At 40.8% G+C, this 21971-nt stretch overlaps 2 protein-coding genes across 4 annotated transcripts; one reads left to right on the top strand and one right to left on the bottom strand.

Annotated features, from left to right (window-relative positions):
- Positions 1–14444: 14444 nt before the first annotated feature.
- LOC124041621 (zinc finger protein 473 homolog) lies at positions 14445–17395 on the top strand. The gene is made up of 2 exons (XM_046359411.1): positions 14445–15170; positions 16025–17395. The coding sequence occupies exons 1-2, from the start codon at positions 14894–14896 to the stop codon at positions 17038–17040; spliced, it is 1293 nt and encodes a 430-aa protein (XP_046215367.1). The 5' UTR covers positions 14445–14893; the 3' UTR covers positions 17041–17395.
- LOC124041623 lies at positions 17268–21700 on the bottom strand. Of its 3 annotated transcripts, XM_046359416.1 has the most exons (7): positions 21611–21667; positions 21003–21423; positions 20515–20574; positions 19890–19958; positions 19670–19734; positions 19444–19555; positions 17268–19321 (listed from the first exon to the last, which is right to left on the bottom strand). In XM_046359416.1, exons 2-7 carry the CDS (start codon positions 21151–21153, stop codon positions 19044–19046), a joined length of 735 nt encoding a protein of 244 aa, XP_046215372.1. In that variant the 5' UTR covers positions 21154–21423; positions 21611–21667; the 3' UTR covers positions 17268–19043. The 3 variants fall into 3 exon arrangements, with proteins under 3 accessions (XP_046215372.1, XP_046215371.1, XP_046215373.1); XM_046359415.1 differs by having other exon boundaries at positions 21003–21700; XM_046359417.1 differs by having other exon boundaries at positions 20515–20559; positions 21003–21700.
- Positions 21701–21971: the final 271 nt, after the last annotated feature.

Here is a 21971-nt window from a genome sequence, read left to right as displayed (position 1 = left end):
CTAACTACACGTATGAAAAGTCATCTTAATTTTGGGAATGATCACAAAGTTTATCCAGAACTCAGATTGGAAGGCGTGGGCTTACTTGAGAAATCTTGTTTTAATAAATATATAAGACAAATTCTTCATTCACAAAACCAACTTACACCGAGAGGAATGTTTTTCTGGAACATGCTTATTCCTGACATTGTCTGGAAAAATGCATGGTTAAGACCTTACAAATATTGTATACCAAACAAAGTTAAGGAAGTGCACATCAACATTTTGCATAAGATATATCCATGTAATTCTATGATTTCCAAATTTGTGGCTATTGATGATATCTGCGTTTTCTGTGAGAAAGAAGGTGAGAATCTGTCTCACTTGATCTTTGAATGTAAATTTGTGTACTTATTTACCATTATGAACACTGCCTATAATTTTAACATAAAATATATAATATGTTACTATTGCAATGATAACAAAAGCACTGAAATTATTGTTAGTTTTTTTATTCTTGTTGCCAAATACTTTATACACAAACAAAAATGCCAAAATTATATACCAAAATTACAAATTTCTCTGATTGAATTTAATTATCTTATTAAAACACTAACCCTAGTGAATAACAAAAAGAATAACATCTTCATGAATCATTATAATAAGATATTTTCAGAGTGAATATAATTGCACTTAAATTGTTTCTTTTTGTATTTTATTTATATTTTTTGTATGTTTGAGCATTGTTAATACCTGTGTTTGGTTTGCTAGACATGTTTGATGTAGCAATGTAAGTTGATTTTTGTATTATGAATAATACAAAATAATACAAAATATAAAAAACTACCTTAAAAACAATGGTCGGACATCTTGGATGCAGTCTCCAGTTCGTATTAGTTTATACTTCAGTGGGGATAACTGGGACCAAAATCTGTCTTCTCCAGCAGGTGGCGTTTTCATTTCTTTTCGCTCGCCAAGCAAGGATATTTTGTATGGAGATCAATGAGTGTCGAATTTGGTTAACTAAAAATGTAATGGGTTATTTGCTACAGGGCCTTAAAAAAGTATCCACACACCTTGACTTCTTCCACATTTTGTTGTGATACAGCCTGATTTTTAAAATATATATTTTTGTCACTAGCCTATACACAATAACCCATAACGTCAAAGTGTAATTATATTTTTCGATTTAAAAAAATGTATTAATTAAAAATGTAAAGCTGAAATGTCTTGAGTCAATAAGTATTCAACCCCTTTGTTATGGTAAGCCTAAATAAGTTCAGGAGTAAACATTTGCTTAACAAGTCATATAAGTTACATGGACTCTTGTGTGCAACAATAGTGTTTAATAACATGATTTTTTGAATGACCACCTCATCTCTGTATCCTACACATACAATTATCTGTAAGGTCCCTCAGTCTAGGAGTGAATTTCAAACACAGATTCAACCACAAAGACCAGGGAGGTTTTCCCATGCCTCACAAAGAAAGTCACCTATTGGTAGATGGGTAAAACATAAGAAAGCAGTCATTGAATATCCCTTTGAGTATGGTGAAGTTATTAATTACACGTTGGATGGTGCATCAATACACCCAGTCACTATAAAGATTAATGCGTCCTTCCTAACTTAATTGCCAGAGAGGAAGGAAACTGCTCAGGATTTCGCCATGAGGCCAGTGACAGAGTTTAATGGCTGTGATCAACAACATTGTAGTTACTCCACAATACGAACCTAATTGGCAGAGTGAAAGGAAGAAAGCTTGTATAGAATAGCAATTAACTTTTTGTCTTGAATACAAAGTTTTATGGTTGGGCAAGTCCAATACAACACATTACTGAGTACCACTCTCCATATTTTTCAAGCATAGGGATGGCTGCATCATGTTATGGGTGTGCATGTAATAGTTAAGGACTGGGGAGTTTTTCAGGATAAAAAAAGAAGCGGAATGGAGCTAAGCACAGGCAAAATCCTAGAGGAAAACCTGGTTCAGTCTGCTTTCCACCAGACACTGGGAGATGATTTCACCTTTCAGCATGACAATAACCAAAAACACAAGGCCAAATCTACACTGGAGTTGCTTACCAAGAAGACAGGGAATGTTCCTGAGCGGCCAAGTTACAGTTTTGACTTAAATCTGCTGGAAATCTATGGCAAGACCTGAAAATGGTTGTCTAGCAATGATCAACAACCAAATTGACAAAGCTTGAAATTGAAGAAAAAAGTGAAAGCTCGGGCCTCCTGGGTGGCGCAGTGGTTAAGGGCGCTGTACTGCAGCGGCAGCTGTGCCATCAGAGTCCCTGGGTTCGCACCCAGGCTCTGTCATAACCGGCCGTGACCGGGAGGTCCGTGGGGCGACGCACAATTGGCCTAGCCCGGGTTAGGGAGGGCTTGGTCGGTAGGGGTGTACTTGTCTCATCGCACACCAGCGACTCATGTGGTGGGCCGGGCGCATTGAGCGCTAACCAAGGTTGCCAGGTACACAGTGTTTCCTCTGGCACATTGGTGCGGCTGGCATCCGGGTTAGATGTGCGCTGTGTTAAGAAGCAGTACAGCTGGTTGGGTTGTGTATCGGAGGATGCATGACTTTCAACCTTCGTCTCTCCCGAGCCCGTACGGAGTTGTAGCGATGAGACAAGATAGTAGCTACTACAACAATTGGATACCACGAAAAAGGGGTAAACATAAAAAAAATAAAAAATAAAAAAACTTTGACATTACAGTATTTTGTGTAGACCGTTAACTTTGGGAAAGGTGGGGTGCTAGTGTCCCATCTCGACAACATCCGGTGAAATTGCAGAGCGCGAAATTCAAAATACAAACATCGTAATATTAAACATTCATGAAAATACAAGTGTCATACATCATTTAAAACCTTAACTTCTTGATAATCCAGCTGCTTTGTCAGATTTCAAAAATGCTTTACAGCGTACAGCAATTATCTGAGGACAGCGCCCAGCATACAAAAGCATTAAAAACATTTTCCAAACCAGCAGAGGCGTCACAAAAGTCAAAAACAGTGATAAAATAAATCACTTACCTTTTAAGATCTTCCTCTGTTTGCAATCCCAAGGGTCCCAGCTACACAACAAATGGTAATTTTGTTCGATGAAGTCCTTCTTTATATCCCCAAAAAAGTCTGTTTAGTTGGCGCGCTTGATTCAGTAATCCACCTGATCCACTCGTTCTAAATGCATACAAAGGAATCCCAAAAGTTACCAATAAACTTTATCCAAACAAGTCACACAACGTTTCTAATCAATCCTCAGCTACCCTAATATGTAAATAAATGATCAAATTTAAGACAGAGAATAGTGTGTTCAATACAGGAGATAAATAATGAAGTGCGCGCCTGCATCCCAGTGTTGCCATCTCCTCAGTAAGGAAAGTAGCTATTGGCTGTCCTAAAAGTCACTAGAAGTCCCTAAATGAAGTCATCACCTAATTTGCATAATTGGCCATGTGCATGTAATTGTGATGGACACTGTAGGAGAGAGTAATAACGCCGTGGGAGAGACAAAAAGTGAGTAAAAAACACCCTAAATATGTTTAGAACTACAAATGAACTTTCTTCTGTCGATTCTTGTTTTTTTTATGTCACAATCCCAACCCTCCTCCTTTATCCGGGCTTGGGACCAGCAAAAGTGACCCAAAAGAGACACTCTGGCGGAGTTACTTATTTTTTATTTTTTTTGTTTTGTTTTTTTGTCTAGTTTTCTTCATTTGGTTTGCTTTTTCAAATCAAATCAAATCGAATCAAATGTTTAACCTTATGGTCCACTTAGGAGCCTATAGCATGTCACAGTAAAACAATATTTTTAACCATAACATTTTTGACATTTTTTTGAATACAATCTACATTAACAATCTAAATGGACCAAAAATAGACAATAGAAAAAAAATGTCAATGGCAATGTGAGAAAATTATGGTAATTAGTCTGGCCCTAATTCAGGTTAATTGTTTTTTTCCAGACCCCCCTCCACACACACACAGGCTGTGCTGGCTGACAGAAAGAGTGGGTCATCGTCATTTTGGTCAAGGCTCTCTATGGCAGGTTCAACAACTGAGGGAGCTGACTTAAATGAGTAAGCAGCTGATGTGCCAAATAGCTGCAAAACATTATGAGGCAGCTGGTTCTCATAGCAAGCCTCATCAGATAGCTTCAGTCCATATCGAATATACAGGATGGAGTTAAGTGTCTTCAGCATTCAAGTGTGGCAAGGAAAATACAGCAGCCATGGCAAGTTCTTGAAACGGGTTGATATCAGCTGCATCCCTGAACTTCCAAATCTCACTCCAGAAGCCAGTGTGTTTTTTGTCTCATCCCATTTACTAAGATGGATGGCACGTCATGAATTGTCCGAGATGGCATAGCAGTTCAGACGTCTTTTGTCCTCGTCTTGTCGTGTCCTGTATATATATATATTTACAACTTTTTTTCACATACATTTTTTAAATTTTCCATCAACTCACCTTCAAAACACTCTCCTGCAACCCGCCTCACCAATTTATATTTATAAATAAGTATTATTTACCTCAAATCTGCAATCCTCCAAGAAGCTAGCCAGAAGCTAGCCAGAAACTCCAAGAAGCTAGCCAGGAGCTAGCTAGAAGCTAATCAGAAGCTAGTTCAGAAGCTAGTTAGCTTCTTTACTGGCAAATCGTTAGTATTCAGCTAACCACGGTTTGTGGTCATCAGCTATCCTTTAGCTTGAAAATCTATCGCCAGTTTTGTACGGCGCAGCGCGGCTCGGAACGGAACATACCGGACCAATTTTTCTCTCCATGTCCTTGGATTTCAACTGCTCTCTGGACATTCATTCCCGGATCTCACAGCTAGCCAGCTGCTATCCGTGTGTCTATCTGCTCTCGTCGATTCCGGAGCAAACATCAATTACTCCGGAGCTAGCCAGCTCCGTAAATCACTCCTGAGCTCCGTCAATCACTCCTGGGCTGCAGTCACCTATCCGGACCCGTTTTACTGCCTACGCGGAGCCCCACCGGGCCTTCACAACTGGACTGCCGACGTTGTCTACCCGAAGGAGATCCGGCTGGCTCCTCCGTCTCGACGTTACCTGAACGCCCATCTGCGGCCTGCTAACCGTTAGCTGTCTTACCGGCAGCTCTCAGATTAGACAATCGGACAATTTATTTATTTTTATTATTATTATTATGTTTATTCTTGGGCCTCTATAACTATATCTATTGTTTTTATTTTATTTTTGTTGTTGTGTGATTTGGACTAATTCCTTCTACCACACGGAACCCCACTAATCTACTGACGGAACGCAAGAGGTGGCTAACAACAGACCCCCTTCCTATGCTAGCTTGCTACCGATGTCCTGGCTAGCTGTCTAAATCGCCTTGACCCCGAAACCAACCACTCCACTCTCTGGACTCTTTTGATCACTCGACTAAGGATGCCTCTCCTTAATGTCAATATGTCTTGTCCATTGCTGTTCTGGTTAGTGTTTATTGGCTTATTTCACTGTAGAGCCTCTAGTCCTGCTCACTATACATTATCCAATTTATTAGTTCCACCACCCACACATGCAATGACATCTCCTAGTTTCAATGATGTTTCTAGAGACAATATCTCTCTCTTCATCACTCAATACCTAGGTCTACCTCCACTGTATTCACATCCTACCATACATTTGTCTGTACATTATACCTTGATGCTATTTTATCGCCCCCAGAAACCTCCTTTTACTCTCTGTTCCAGACGTTATAGACGACCAATTCTTATTGCTTTTAGCCGTACCCTTATTATTCTCCTCCTATGTTCCTCTGGCGATGTAGAGGTGAATCCAGGCCCTGCAATGCCTAGCTCCACTCCTATTCCCCAGGCGCTCTCTTTTGATGACTTCTGTAACCGTAATAGCCTTGGTTTCATGCATGTTAACATTAGAAGCCTCCTCCCTAAGTTTGTTCTATTCACTGCTTTAGCACACTCTGCCAACCCGGATGTTCTAGCTGTGTCTGAATCCTGGCTTAGGAAGACCACCAAAAATTCTGAAATTTTAATTCCAAATGACAACATTTTCAGACAAGATAGAACTGCCAAAGGGGGCGGTGTTGCAATCTACTGCAAAGATAGCCTGCAGAGTTCTGTCCTACTATCCAGGTCTGTACCCAAACCATTTGAACTTTTACTTCTAAAAATCCACCTCTCTAAAAACAAGTCTCTCACCGTTGCCGCCTGCTATAGACCACCCTCTGCCCCCAGCTGTGCTCTGGACACCATATGTGAACTGATTGCCCCCCATCTATCTTCAGAGCTCGTGCTGCTAGGCGACCTAAACTGGAACATGCTTAACACCCCAGCCATCCTACAATCTAAACTTGATGCCCTCAATCTCACTCAAATTATCAATGAACCTACCAGGTACCCCCCCCAAAGCCTTAAACACGGGTACCCTCATAGATATCATCCTAACCAACTTCCCCTCTAAATACACCTCTGCTGTCTTCAACCAAGATCTCAGCGATCACTGCCTCATTGCCTGCATTCGTAATGGGTCAGCGGTCAAACGACCTCCACTCATCACTGTAAAACGCTCCCTGAAACACTTCAGCGAGCAGGCCTTTCTAATCGACCTGGCCGGGGTATCCTGGAAGGATATTGATCTCATCCCATCAGTAGAGGATGCTTGGATATTTTTTTTAAATGCCTTCCTAACCATCTTAAATAAACATGCCCCATTCAAGAAATTTAGAACCAGGAACAGATATAGCCCTTGGTTCTCCCCAGACCTGACTGCCCTTAACCAACACAAAAACATCCTATGGCGTTCTGCATTAGCATCGAACAGCCCCCGTGATATGCAGCTATTCAGGGAAGCTAGAAACCATTATACACAGGCAGTTAGAAAAGCCAAGGCTAGCTTTTTCAAGCAGAAATTTGCTTCCTGCAACACTAACTCAAAAAAGTTCTGGGACACTGTAAAGTCCATGGAGAATAAGAACACCTCCTCCCAGCTGCCCACTGCACTGAAGATAGGAAACACTGTCACCACTGATAAATCCACCATAATTGAGAATTTCAATAAGCATTTTTCTACGGCTGGCCATGCTTTCCACCTGGCTACTCCTACCCCGGTCAACAGCACTGCACCCCCAACAGCAACTCGCCCAAGCCTTCCCCATTTCTCCTTCTCCCAAATCCATTCAGCTGATGTTCTGAAAGAGCTGAAAAATCTGGACCCCTACAAATCAGCCAGGCTAGACAATCTGGACCCTTTCTTTCTAAAATTATCTGCCGAAATTGTTGCCACCCCTATTACTAGCCTGTTCAACCTCTCTTTCGTGTCGTCTGAGATTCCCAAAGATTGGAAAGCAGCTGCGGTCATCCCCCTCTTCAAAGGGGGGGACACTCTTGACCCAAACTGCTACAGACCTATATCTATCCTACCATGCCTTTCTAAGGTCTTTGAAAGCCAAGTCAACAAACAGATTACCGACCATTTCGAATCTAACCATACCTTCTCTGCTATGCAATCTGGTTTCAGAGCTGGTCATGGGTGCACCTCAGCCACGCTCAAGGTCCTAAACGATATCTTAACCGCCATCGATAAGAAACATTACTGTGCAGCCATATTCATTGATCTGGCCAAGGCTTTCGATTCTGTCAACCACCACATCCTCATCGGCAGACTCGACAGCCTTGGTTTCTCAAATGATTGCCTCACCTGGTTCACCAACTACTTCTCTGATAGAGTTCAGTGTGTCAAATCGGAGGGTCTGCTGTCCGGACCTCTGGCAGTCTCTATGGGGGTGCCACAGGGTTCAATTCTTGGACCGACTCTCTTCTCTGTATACATCAATGAGGTCGCTCTTGCTGCTGGTGAGTCCCTGATCCACCTCTACGCAGACGACACCATTCTGTATACTTCCGGCCCTTCCTTGGACACTGTGTTAACAACCCTCCAGGCAAGCTTCAATGCCATACAACTCTCCTTCCGTGGCCTCCAATTGCTCTTAAATACAAGTAAAACTAAATCCATGCTCTTCAACCGATCGCTACCTGCACCTACCCGCCTGTCCAACATCACTACTCTGGACGGCTCTGACTTAGAATACGTGGACAACTACAAATACTTAGGTGTCTGGTTAGACTGTAAACTCTCCTTCCAGACCCATATCAAACATCTCCAATCCAAAGTTAAATCTAGAATTGGCTTCCTATTTCGCAACAAAGCATCCTTCACTCATGCTGCCAAACATACCCTTGTAAAACTGACCATCCTACCAATCCTCGACTTTGGCGATGTCATTTACAAAATAAACTCCAATACCCTACTCAACAGATTGGATGCAGTCTATCACAGTGCAATCCGTTTTGTCACCAAAGCCCCATATACTACCCACCATTGCGACCTGTACGCTCTCGTTGGCTGGCCCTCGCTTCATACTCGTCGCCAAACCCACTGGCTCCATGTCATCTACAAGACCCTGCTAGGTAAAGTCCCCCCTTATCTCAGCTCGCTGGTCACCATAGCATCTCCCACCCGTAGCACACGCTCCAGCAGGTATATCTCTCTGGTCACCCCCAAAACCAATTCTTTCTTTGGCCGCCTCTCCTTCCAGTTCTCTGCTGCCAGTGACTGGAACGAACTGCAAAAATCTCTGAAACTGGAAACACTTATCTCCCTCACTAGCTTTAAGCACCAACTGTCAGAGCATATTTCAGATTACTGCACCTGTACATAGCCCACCTATAATTTAGCCCAAACAACTACCTCTTTCCCAACTGTATTTTATTTATTTATTTATTTTGCTCCTTTGCACCCCATTATTTTTATGTCTATTTTGCACATTCTTCCATTGCAAAACTACCATTCCAGTGTTTTACTTGCTATATTGTATTTACTTTGCCACCATGGCCTTTTTTGCCTTTACCTCCCTTCTCACCTCATTTGCTCACATTGTATATAGACTTGTTTATACTGTATTATTGACTGTATGTTTGTTTTACTCCATGTGTAACTCTGTGTCGTTGTATCTGTCGAACTGCTTTGCTTTATCTTGGCCAGGTCGCAATTGTAAATGAGAACTTGTTCTCAACTTGCCTACCTGGTTAAATAAAGGTGAAATAAAATTAAATTAAAAAAATTGCTGGACAATCTTGTCAAACTCTGCAGAGGAGTAGCCCAAGAGATTAACTATTTTTTCTATTTCTCCAGGGCTCTTATTGTGCTTTAGAGTTTCCTCCACATTGAAAACTGACATGTACTGCAATGCTTCGATGTTGTCCGGCAGTGTCACCCTCAACTCATTAGTGAGGAAGATGGTGAAGGCTACACACCGCTTTCAGACATTGTTTTCATCCTCAGGCGCAAGGTGGAGCTCAGCTGCCTTTGACTCAAAAAGGTAACCAAGGTACGGTTTGGGACTGATGTATCCATCTATTGGCCCTTTGAGTACATCAACATTTGCCAGTGGATTCAGCACCCAGCTGCTCACAGACTTGATCAGGCTAACTAAGCTGTCAAGTAGCTTAAGAGGATCTACTTGCTCTCCCTCAAAATCATTGATGGCCAACTGTACCTCACCCAGCACTGACTTCACAAAAGTCAGATACAATATGTTTTGAGGATCACTGTACATGGCGTATAAAACCTCAGCCATGTAGCAGTGTTCACTGGACTTGGTGACTGCGAAATGCAGACTAAGCTCCTCTCACTGTTCCAAAATGCATGAAACCACGGGTTCAATGGAGTGCCAATGTGTGGCACACACCTTGGTTATCTGTAAAGGTTTCTCCCCACAGTTGATGCTCTCAAATATGGCCATGTAGGCCTCCCTGCGCTTTGGAGTCACTGAAAACCAGTTATAAATCTCTTGTACCAAGTACTCCACACTACGGGGGATGGTGTAATTGGAAGCACGACTTACAGCAAGCTGCAGAGAGTGGCACACACAGCGAACAAGAACCAGATATTTGAGGCCATACTCCTCATTCAGCACTTTATGGACCCCATTGTTAATCCCCGTCATAACAAAGGCATTGTCAGTCCCTATCCCCAGGAGTTTTTCTTTTTTAAGACAACACTTCTCAAGGAAAGCCACAACAGCACGGGCTATAGATTTGGCATCTCCTCCCTCTAACTCAACAATCCCCAGAAATGTTGATACAATTGTCTGCTTGGTGTCATTAAAGTACCTTATCACAACCCCCAGGTACTTAGAAACACTTACATCTGTGGACTCATCGAGGAGGCTGAAACACTGGTCACCCACATCTGTGGACTCATCGAGGAGGAGGCTGAAACACTAGTCACCTACATCTGTGGACTCATCGAGGAGGCTGAAACACTGGTCACCCACATCTGTGGACTCATCGAGGAGGAGGCTGAAACACTAGTCACCTACATCTGTGGACTCATCGAGAGGAGGCTGAAACACTGGTCACCCACATCTGTGGACTCATCGAGGAGGAGGCTGAAACACTGGTCACCTACATATGTGGACTCATCGAGGAGGCTGAAACACTGGTCACTTACATCCATGGACTCACCGAGGAGGAGGCTGAAAAGCTGGTCACCCACATCTGTGGACTCATCGAAGAGGAGGCTGAAACGCTGGTCACCCACATCCGTGGACTCATCGAGGAGGAGGCTGAAATGCTGGTCACACACATCTGTGGACTCATCGAGGAGGAGGCTGAAACGCTGGTCACCCACATCTGTGGACTCATCGAGGAGGAGGCTGAAACGCTGGTTACCCACATCCGTGGACTCATCGGGGAGGTGGCTGAAACACTGGTCTCCCATATCTGCGACAAACTTTTTCAGAAAGTATGGTGCTAGAACACCATTAATAATTTCTGTGCACTTTGTCCTGTGCATTTTGAAGTGGGTAGTAGCAGTGGAGTCTGAGAAAGCTGCTCTACATGCTTCTCCAATGTGATCACATGCCAGCATGGAACAGTGTTCAGCGATAGCTAATGCCATGGTGGCCTCAGCCTTTTTTGCAGAGTGTAATTTTTTAAAACCATAAATGGCAGCTTGATTTGGGTGGAACTGTTATAAGGCTTTGCCTTTTAAGTATGTTTTTGAGTTGTCATGTATTTTTTTACATTTTACATCACTAAGTTTGGCGTAGAAATCAGCCTTACAATACAGGCAGTATGCCCATGTATCATCTCCATTAAATGGCTTCAACCAGCCTTTGAATTCAGGGTTTGATTCCCACTCCTTTCTGTATTTTTGAGTGTACAGTTTAGACTGAGACATGATGAGCTAGCCAGCTAGATGTTTAGCTTATGTCACAGAGACGCACACACACACAGTGTACAAGGCGAGTAAGTGACTGAGGCTGTGTGAGTCAAATGCAGTTATTTATTTTAGACAAAGAACATTTTACATTCACTCGCTCCACAAGACTACAGTCAAAATGAGAGCCACCTTGAAAAATGACAAATTCTATATCATTTTTCAAAAAACAAGCCTAAAACCCTTTCCAAAGACTGGTGACATCTAGTGGAAGCATGCTGATTTAAAAAATGTGATTAAGAATCTAATTTATGTTTCCTGGAGTTTAGCTACATCTATGCAGAGTATGGGATATATTGGGAACTGCTGAAATTTAAAATCCGCTCAGCCTGTATTACTTCTGGAAAAAGGCTTGCTTTAAGAAGGAGATGTGAGGTAACTGAACTTTCTAAGACAATTGCGGATATCACAGAGATTGAGCATCTTGATCTTAATGAGACAGCTAAATTGAATGATTTACAGAATCAACTAGATACATTGTATGAGGAAAAGGCTAGAGGAGCTTTCATAAGATCCAGAAAACAATGGCTTGAAAAAGGCGAAAAGAACAGTAGATACTTTTTTAATTTGGAAAAGAGGAGAGGGAAACGCAACACACTTCGGAAATGTAAGATTAATGATGTTTCCACTGATAGAGAGTTGTTATCAGACTTTACCACTAAGTTTTATGAGAATCTTTACTCCTTACATAACAATTTGAGTGACTCTAAGGATCTCCTTGATTCTATAGAGAATGTTAATTCGATAAATGAAGAATTCAATCGGTCTTGTTGTCAAGATTTATCCATTATGGACATCCAGTACAGGGTTGCTCAGTTAAAAAATAACACATTTCCAGGTTGTGATGGATTAACCTCTGAATTTTACAAAACCTTCTCTGAAGAAATAGCACCATTTTTACTTGAAACCTTTAAGGAGGCGAAAAGAAGGGAGAACTACCTGCCTCTCTGAAGCAATGGGTTATTACTCTTATACCTAAACCACACAAGGATCTCTTAAATATTGATAATTGGCATCCAATCACACTCCTAAATAACAACTAAAAAATGATAGCCTTAATTTTTGCAAAAAGGATAGTCTTGCTTGAATGATCTGATTGATGAATGTCAACCAGGGTTTAGGAAAGGGTGCCATATATTTAATAATCTGTAGCTGTATGAAACACTGTCATGGAACATCTTCAAGGTTTAACATTTACAAAGGAATATGACAAGGTTGTCCACTTTCACCTTTTTAATTTTTGTTAGTATCTCAAATGTTATGCTCATTAGTTCATAAAAGTCCATTTGAAGGCATTCCATTCCATTCCAGAGAGATCAGATATCCCAACTGGTGGATGACACCTCACTTAAAAAAACAAATGTGTCACAAGCTAGATTAGCATTGGATATCGTGAAGCAGTTCTCCAAAATCTCAGGTCTGGCATTAAGTCTTTCCAAATGTGAGATGTTTGTTTTGAAATGAGCAGATTGTAACATCTCTGAAAAAGATACTGTAACCTACCTCGGTGTAAAGATCACCCAAAATCATAAGGCTGTGAATGATCTTAATTTGAACCCTGTAACTGAATCTGTCAAAAAAAAAATATCCTCATGGTTAGGGAGGGATTTAAGTCCTCAAGGAAGGGTGCTTTTATCCAAAGCTGAGGGGTTATCTCGTGCATCCTATCTTTATTCATCTGTTGACATTCCCAAATCCACTTGTGGTACTTTAGATAGGCTTTTGTACAACTTCATATGGAAAAACAAGCCACATAAGATAAAAAGAGATGCTATCACCAACAGGGTTTGTGATGGCGGTCTAAATGTCTTAGACTTCACTCTCTTCAATCAGATATCAAAGGTCAACTAGATTAAAAGGTACATAAAAAATCCTCATAGTTTCTGGAATATTGTACCTCATTTTGTTTTTCAGAAGTTCGGAGGGCTTAATTTTTTACTACAATGTCCATATATTGTGGGTAAACATCCTGTGAAACTGGCAGCTTTTCACAAGCAGGCTTTAATGTGCTGGGCTTTGTTGTATAAACACAACTTCTCACCTCATACATGTTTTATATGGAACAATGGGTCGATATTACATAGAAACAAGATGTTATTTAACCATAAATGGTCCTCGAAAAACATTGTCCTTGTCAGCCAATTAGTTAATATTAGAGGGAATCTATTTACACTGAAATAATTTATGGAAAGATACAACTTTGAGGTTTCAAGCAAGGAATATGACACTGTTATTAAAACTATACCTAGTGGGATAAAAACTTTACTTCAGAATAATGCATATTTTGGAATATCTCCGATTGTAAGCGATATGGTGGTCTACTAGATATGAAATTCAACAATCATTTATTAAGGGATATTTTCTACGTGAAGTCTATTCCCTCTGCGATAATTTGCTGGGCTTCATCGTTTGATGTAAACTGGCACCTTGCTTGGCTCACTCCACACAAAATTTATGGTGACCAATAAAGTAAAGGAGATCTCCTTTAAGATTATATATGTGTAATAGCTTGATTTCTAAATATATACCTGATGTTACCAGTGAATGCAGTTTTTGTGAACTAGAAACTGAATCTATTGAACATTATTCTGTCATTGTCTATATAGTGAAGTGTTCTGGACTGATGTAAAACTATATCTTGGCCTCAAATTGCATACAACCATATAAATGTTTAAGTTTGACATATTATTTTACTACACTGATTCCACAATTGAACATGAGTATGTCATAAATCTCTTTATTTTATTAGGAAAACATTTCGTACACAAATCAAAATTTATGAAGAAAAAGCCCCTTTTCTTAATTTTTTAAATCTGATTTGGAAAACTATTTAGTCTTTAAAACGTATACAAAACAAAATGTAAAAAAAATGTATTCGCTATATGTCTGTATTTGAATTGATATAATGTGGATTAGTTTTATTTTATTTTTTTATTTTTGGATTAGTTTTTATTTTAGTTTATGTTTTGCATGTTACTGTTAATAAAAAATAAAAATGAGCTATTTCCTTGTCGGAGTTTACCCAGAATACTCCGAGCGGCCCATTGCCAACGTACACCGTAACAGATATACTTTTTGAGGAGATGAGAAACTCCTTTGAAATCAATTAACGACAGCGCTGTGCATTCTGGGTGATTCTGGGACAAGACGAGCTCTCCTACAAGGAGTGAATGGGAGTCAATTGGGCGCTAGCTCAAAAACCCAACATTAGCATGAATTTCGTAAACAAGAAGTACAATATCAATAACAAATCCGAGACGTGATATAATTAACTTATTATCTGTAGTATCGTATTGCTTTGGAATCGGGACACTGTGTACTTTCAAGGAAAATAGGCAAATTTATCGACTCATACCCTGACTTTGAGAATGGAACGTGACGATGAGTTTAGCAACCACATGACGCAGAATGACAACTTAAACGCGATTGGGCGACAGTCTGCCTCCATTCATTTCCAAATGAGGTTCCCATCTCCTCCTTTCTCTATTATTGCTGGTATTATTACGATTGCTTAAAAGTATGCCCGCTCCTCCCCTCAGTTTGTTTTCGCGGAAGTAAAATCCATCCGCGATAGCTATCCGACTATTGTATTTTCCTACTGAACATTATCTTTAGAAACATAACACTGGTCTGATAAAATGTTGTTCCAGGAGAATATGACCAACTGTGTTACTTTTCAGACCAAATTATCATCCGTTATGGATGTGTTGGCCAAAGCTGCAGTGACCGAAATAAGTAAATTGTTCGATGATGGGTTTGCTATGTTACGCTTGGAAATGTGCCACAGAGAAAATGAAATTGAAGCCTTGAAAAGAAAATTATTCATGGTGAACGAACGGCAAGCGACGAGTTCCAAACCGCGAGAAGCAGACAATTCTTTCACATGCTCTTCGTCTTCCAGAAGGACAGAGCAGGGTAAGCCTGCGCGTGCTTGCTTACTGTACTAACTAGATAGACTTATCTAAAATGTGTTGTTGTCCAATGCCCATCTCAACTCGGGTCAATTCTTCAAGAACATATCAAATACAGTATTAACAACATAACTGACAATAATTTAGCTCAATGCCTATCTAGTGTACATATTGCCAGGAAACCCAACGTTGAATTGCATTGAATTCTGTTTGGCAGAAATGAGCGTTTGAGTCAGGGCAGTTTCCTCTCACGACCACTGTTGAATACAATTCTATTTTAACCTACTTTATCGGTTGTCCGTGCAGTTGGTCTTTTTGGCGTTAGGAATGTGACAATATATCCACAGAAAATTATGATTACATCAACTTTACAAAGCTCTGGTAGTGGGTTCAGATTTCTATCACCTGAAGCATGCACATAACCATGTAAGCACAAGCTCGGCAAGAATGCATGCATCTCATGAATGTATTTTATTATCTTGTGCACATGCTTCAGGTGATCCACTGCCAGTGCTTTAGAAAAGTTGATGTAATTATAAATTCCTGTGGATATATTGCCTCACATAACTACCTCCAAAAGGAGCAACCGCACAGACAAATATCAACAAGTTAAAAAATAATTTTTATTCAACATTCTGACTTTGTGAGGTTGTGAAGGGAAACTTTCCAGATTCAAACACTCATTTCTGCCCTACGTAGAATTCAATGCAATTCGAGGTCAGGTTCCCAGGCAAGTGTAGATAATGGGTTTCAGTTCTATTGTTGACCTTTGTTAAGTTGTCCAGTACACTCTCAACTTTGTTTTACAGTGCTTATGACATATAGCTACTGACAGTTCAGTTAAAACTTCCCTTTCAGGGTCCAAGGGGTCTGATGAGGATGCTGGTGAAAGGACTTCATTTGAGCAGACCGCCAGGGACAAAGCGATCACACCTAAAGACAAACAACTGGATCAAAATAGACCACAGCCACCTGCAGAATCAGTAGAGGGGCTCAATGAACAGTACAGGTCTGGCCAGCGAGAGAAGGGTAGTGTACTAGAGTTTGTGAAGACAGAGCACGAGGAGGATTATGACGTTATTTCACTACATACATCAGTAAGTGAACATGGCACAGAGCTATCAGATCATCAGGAAACTGAATTTGCCATGGATCGCAGAGAGAGTCATCTGTGGGCGTCTGTATCAGAGATCAACTGTGACTCTGAGGGTCCAGATTGCTCATATGGTACAGAACAATATACACAGGATCTAAATACAGACATACAGCTTATTCAAAGTGCTGTGGAGGGTCTTGATAGCGATCCATCATCAGAGATGGGGTACATAAACAGACTAATGAAAGAAGAGATGCGAGCACAGTCTGTTTGGAATGACCAAAGAAGGACCCCTATAGATTTTCTTCAGGCACAACCAGGTCAGCACAGAGAGCAAACTATGCACCCAGAGAGAAGGGAGGATGGGACAACTACCAGAGTGCCGTCAGACAAACGAACCAATGAGGGTGCAGCATATTCTAACGTTTGGCTAAACAATGTATTCTCACTTACCTCAAATGGTTTCAACTCAGCAAAGGTAGCCTCAAGGAGTACCCCAGCAAGAGAGAAGTGGTTTGTTTGCACCTTTTGCGGAAAGAGCTTTGACAGGGTCAGTCACTTGGAGATGCATCAACGGATTCATACAGGAGAGAAACCGTACAACTGTGTGACATGTGGGAGGTGTTTTGCTCAGCAGAGTAATCTCCGCACACATCAGCGAGTACACCGGGGCCTCAGAACAAAGCAAACGAAAAGTAATCACAATGACGAGACAAAGAACATTCTAGAGAAACCAGCTGGGGCCCGTCCCACACATTATGAAACACAACCTAATTAATATAAACTTTTTCTAATGACTGAGAAAAGAGAGTTCCTGAGAAGACAGTCAAGACACTCGTGCAAAAAGCCGCAGTATGCTAGTTTTGCCTTCCTATTCTGTAAAGTGAGAGCAGTGCGACCCTACCACAACTGTTACACTAGTGGTGCTAATATACTGTAGGGAGTTAAAGTTACAGGTTTACATCCTCCTGCTTGTATATTTTAAAAGGAACAGTTATCAAGAGGTGGATGTCCATCGTCTTTTAATTTTTTTGTATGACTATGCCAGAGACAACACATCTGGAGAGAAAATACAATGCACGTGTTTTTATCAATGCATACATTTTTATGAATAAACATGAAAATTCTCTGAATTTTGAGCCCTTGTTGTTGTTGAAATGCACTGAGAATACAAAACATTAACACCTGCTCTTTCCATAATAATAATAATTTATACCATTTCTATAGCGCTTTTCATAGAATCTCAGTGCTTCAAGAGCAACAAAAAAAACATGCAATATGTCATGATAGGTGAACCAATAGAGGCCAAGTCTTTGAAAGCTGCATCCTCTGAAGATGGAGAGGGTCAGTTCATGGCTTGAGCGGAGAGAGCTGTTCAGAGGATGGTGATGGAGTCTGTTGGTGATCTTGTAGAGGGCACGTCTGGGAACCAGCCTGACTCTTATAGCCACGGGTCTTCTTCTCTTCCAGTCTGTGGAGCACCCATTTGGGTGATGCCTCAGAAGCTCTGGACACCAGAAAGTACACCACACAAAGTTCAGAATAGTAGCCAGTCGTCCTCACTACGAGCGCTCTGTCTTAGCACTAATTTATTCCTGCATCTCCCATTCCTCTAAAAATAGTTCTCAGAAGCTTGGGAATTGGCAGCCAGGAGAAACAAAAAAGCTGGTAATATGTCCAGATGCATTTTTCAAACAAAAATATTAGCCAGCTAGCTAGAAAGCCAAACAAAAAATGGATAACCTGTCAGTAAATCTGCAAATTCTTGGCCCTAAAACACTAGATATACAGGACCAGTCACAAGTATGGACACGCCTACTCATTCCAGGGTTTACTATTTTCTACATTGTAAAATAATAGTGAGACATCAAAACTATGAAATAACACATATGGAATCATGTAGTAACCAAAAAAAGTGTTAAATCAAAATGTTTTATATTTGAGATTCTTCAAAGTAGCCAGCCTTTGCCTTGACAGCTTTGCACACTCTTGGCATTCTCTCAACCAGCTTCACCTGGAATGGTGAGGCTAGGGCACTATGGCAACTATAGAACATGACAGACTGACCAGGTGAATACAGATGAAATCTACGATCCCTTATTGATGTTACTTGTTAAAGAGACAGGTTAAAGAAGGATTGTTAAGCCTTGAGACATGTATTTAGAGGGTGAATGAACAAGACATTTTATATTTATGCCCTTCTTTGAGAGGCATTTCAAAATCTTTTTGTAGTTTAATCTGTGTTTGACATTCACTGCTAGACTGAGGAACCTTACATATAATTGTGTGGGGTACTGGCATGAGGTAGTCATTCAAAAACACACAGAGTCCATGCAACGTATGTGACTTGTTAAGCAGATTTTTTGTCCTGAACTTATTTAGGCTCGCTATAACAAGGGGTTGAAACCTTTTTCACTCAAGACGTTTAAGCTTTTCATTAAACATTTTTTTAAATCAAAAAACATAATTCTACTTTGACATGGGATATTGTCTGTAGGCTAGTGACAAAAAAAAATCTAAATTGAATCCATTTGTAATAACCCTGTAACAAAACACTTTCTGAAGGCACTGTATACAATAAGCCCATGCTGATGTAAAAAAAAGGACCAAGTAAACCTAAAAATGGCAATTAATGTGACCATGAGGTTGCCAAACACTCACTTCAGTCCAACTGTATCCAAGTTCAGTTCACAGGAGTGAGTAGCAGGCCTCCATGACCATTGGGTTAGGGTAGAGCTGACGGAAAAAGTTCCCTTTTCAACCAACTCCTTTCACCCCTGTCTAGATGTTCTGTCCTCCGGGGTGTAGGAGGATGGTGTTGGAGTGTGGTTTTGGCCGCAGAAACCCATTGTTGTGGTTGGGGAGTGCCTTTGAGATCTGGTAAGAACTGGTGTCACAGTCAGCCTCATCAACCTCCAGCATGTCCTGTCTGTGGCCCCAGTCGTCCCCTTCGGTCACACCCTCCCTCTGGCCACCCAGGTCACTGAGCATTGGGGGGGATGTCTGTGGGCCACACACTGCCATCCTGGTCCTGGGGACGAGGAAGGAAGGCCAGAGTCCTGAGAAATAGAGAGCCACATATTGCGAGGCATAAAGATAAACAGATAGGACTTTCAGTTATGACAGAGTAAATTTAGTGAGCATTTTCAAACAGCCCCCCTCATACTCTCTCTGCACTCACGCCAGCTAGATTGGTACAGGACAGGGCGGCCTAGGTAGTCCAAATCACCCTCACAAACCGTCCCCCACTTCCCACCAAGGGTGGATTGACTGCCTTTGTAGATGGGATGGTCCTAACGAGAGGGATCACAATAATCCACAGATTAAACATCAATGAATAAATCAGTATGATACTGTACATAATGTTGTAAATGCACAATATTGTTGACGCTTTTATGAACTCTCACCTCAAGGAACATTTTTTTTTCCATTCTACTGTCTAGTCTGAGAAGTGTGGGTGGGGTGACCCATTCTGTAGGTGGGATGACAAGTAAAGAAATACAAAAATGATTTCTGGCAGACACTCATTCAAGTAGATGATAACTATTAACTGAAAATGACCCCTCTAAGAAAATAAGAGATGACTGAAAATACGAGTAACAAGTGTTTGAATTAAAAGTACTCTACCTGTCATCTGGGATCTGTGCTGAAAGAGTTGAGTCTTGTGGAGAAGGCCTGTCTGGAGTGTGTTGATTTCTAACCTATGAAAGAGCTTTTTAGAAACTAAGGAGGATTTAAGGATAGGGAAAGGGGGTTCCAAGTATTGTGGAAATCAACTCATGAAGCTCCATCTCTAATGTCCAGTTATTGCGTCTATGGTATTAGTTAACTAAGATAATAATGACGATGACCAACACCCCAGCAGCCACATCTATAATGATCATCACTAGAGTGTCAAAGATCACTTCCTGCACACTCCGAGATGTCTCTGAGTGAGGGAGTGGAAAGGAAAGAGGGAATGCACACAAAATTGTAAACACATACAACCAAAGGTAGCGATTGCAGTGCCATGTACAGTGGGGCAAAAAAGTATTTAGTCAGCCACCAATTGTGCAAGTTCTCCCACTTAAAAAGATGAGAAAGGCCTGTAATTTTCATCATAGGTACACTTCAACTTTGACAGTCAAAATGAGAAACAAAAAATATCCAGAAAATCACAATGTAGGATTTTGAATGAATTTATTTGCAAATTATGGTGGAAAATAAGTATTTGGTCACCTACAAACAAGCAAGATTTCTGGCTCTCACAGACCTGTAACTTCTTCTTTGAGAGGCTCCTCTGTCCTCCACTCGTTACCTGTATTAATGGCACCTGTTTGAACTTGTTATCAGTATAAAAGACACCTGTCCACAACCTCAAACAGTCACACTCCAAACTCCCCTGTCAAAGGACAACAAAGGGCCCCACTGTATATAGGATGCAGTTTTGTTGCAACTTTAGTGAGCTCTGTATTTCAGATTATTATCACAAGTGGGCAGCAATATTAAAAATATTACTAATCAGGCATCAAATAAAAAAATAATGATCACATGTGCCAATACAACAGGTTTCACCTTACAGTGAAACACTTACTTACAAGCCCTTAACCAACAATGCAGTTAAGAAAAATAAGAGAAATAAATAAAAGTAACAAATAGTTAAAGAGCAGCAGTAAAATAAATAAGGCACGTGACCTGTGTTTTGTTTTTCTGTTCAGATCTTAGCAAAATACAGGAGTAACTTTGCCCATTGCCCCTTACCTGTAACTGTGATGTTATGTTCTACTTTCCTTGTCCCAACGCCGTTGTTCGCCACATATTCATAAACTCCAGTGTCATTCTGTTTCGGGGCTTGGCCAAACAGAAGCCTTGCTCCATCCACAGTCAGGCCATCTGGCAGAGCCTTTACCATGTAGTGATGATGGAATGGAAAGGAAGAGGGGTAGAAATCGAGAAAAGGGGATAGAGAAAGGTTTTGAGGTTCAACTTGATGTTTTTTGTGAGAGATTAAATGCAGAATCTCCTCACTCACCTTTTTGTCTTTCAGTTAATCTTTTCCCCTCTCTATCTCACCAATTGACATGTTTTGGTCCAGCTCCTCTTCATCCAATACCTTGTCCAGAACATGCATCTCTGTGGACACCTCAATCTCCTCAGCCATGAGGCTGTCCTGGTCAGAATCCTGACATGTCATGAGGAAGAAGGAGAACACATTCTGTATACTGCCATTAACTTACATTGTCAGAGAAACATATGGACTCAGGATCACTTAACCAATAAATTGAGAATCACAAATGTATTTTATTTCAAAGATTGACTGTATTGGAATGGACCTTTTTTTTTGTGTGTGTGTTTTTTATTTATTTCACCTTTATTTAACCAGGTAGGCTAGTTGAGAACAAGTTCTCATTTGCAACTGCGACCTGGCCAAGATAAAGCATAGCAGTGTGAGCAGACAACACAGAGTTACAAATGGAGTAAACAATTAACAAGTCAATAACACAAGAGGAAGAAAAAAAAGTGGAGTCTATATACATTGTGTGCAAAAGGCATGAGGAGGTAGGCGAATAATTACAATTTTGCAGATTAACACTGGAGTAATAAATGATCAGATGGTCATGTACAGGTAGAGATATTGGTGTGCAAAAGAGCAGAAAAGTAAATAAATAAAAACAGTATGGGGATGAGGTAGGTAAAAATGGGTGGGCTATTTGCCGATAGACTATGTAC

The sequence above is a fragment of the Oncorhynchus gorbuscha genome, linkage group LG08, assembly GCF_021184085.1.
Source record: "Oncorhynchus gorbuscha isolate QuinsamMale2020 ecotype Even-year linkage group LG08, OgorEven_v1.0, whole genome shotgun sequence".
NCBI classification, from domain to species: Eukaryota; Metazoa; Chordata; class Actinopteri; order Salmoniformes; family Salmonidae; genus Oncorhynchus; species Oncorhynchus gorbuscha.
Note: the sequence above shows the minus strand (reverse complement) of the source record. Positions and strands in the feature narration are given on the sequence as shown.

What these genes read in the sequence shown, in the direction of transcription:
- LOC124041621 (XM_046359411.1), top strand. Translation starts at nt 14,894, where the DNA reads ATGTTGTTCCAGGAGAATATGACCAACTGTGTTACTTTTCAGACCAAA. An exon ending in TTCCAGAAGGACAGAGCAGG is followed by an intron (nt 15,171 to 16,024) that starts GTAAGCCTGCGC and finishes CTTCCCTTTCAG; the next exon opens with GGTCCAAGGGGTCTGATGAG.
- LOC124041623 (XM_046359415.1), bottom strand. Translation starts at nt 21,153, where the DNA reads ATGGTAAAGGCTCTGCCAGATGGCCTGACTGTGGATGGAGCAAGGCTT. An exon ending in ACATAACATCACAGTTACAG is followed by an intron (nt 20,575 to 21,002) that starts GTAAGGGGCAAT and finishes AAGTTCAAACAG; the next exon opens with GTGCCATTAATACAGGTAAC. An exon ending in TCTCAAAGAAGAAGTTACAG is followed by an intron (nt 19,959 to 20,514) that starts GTCTGTGAGAGC and finishes TTCATAGGTTAG; the next exon opens with AAATCAACACACTCCAGACA.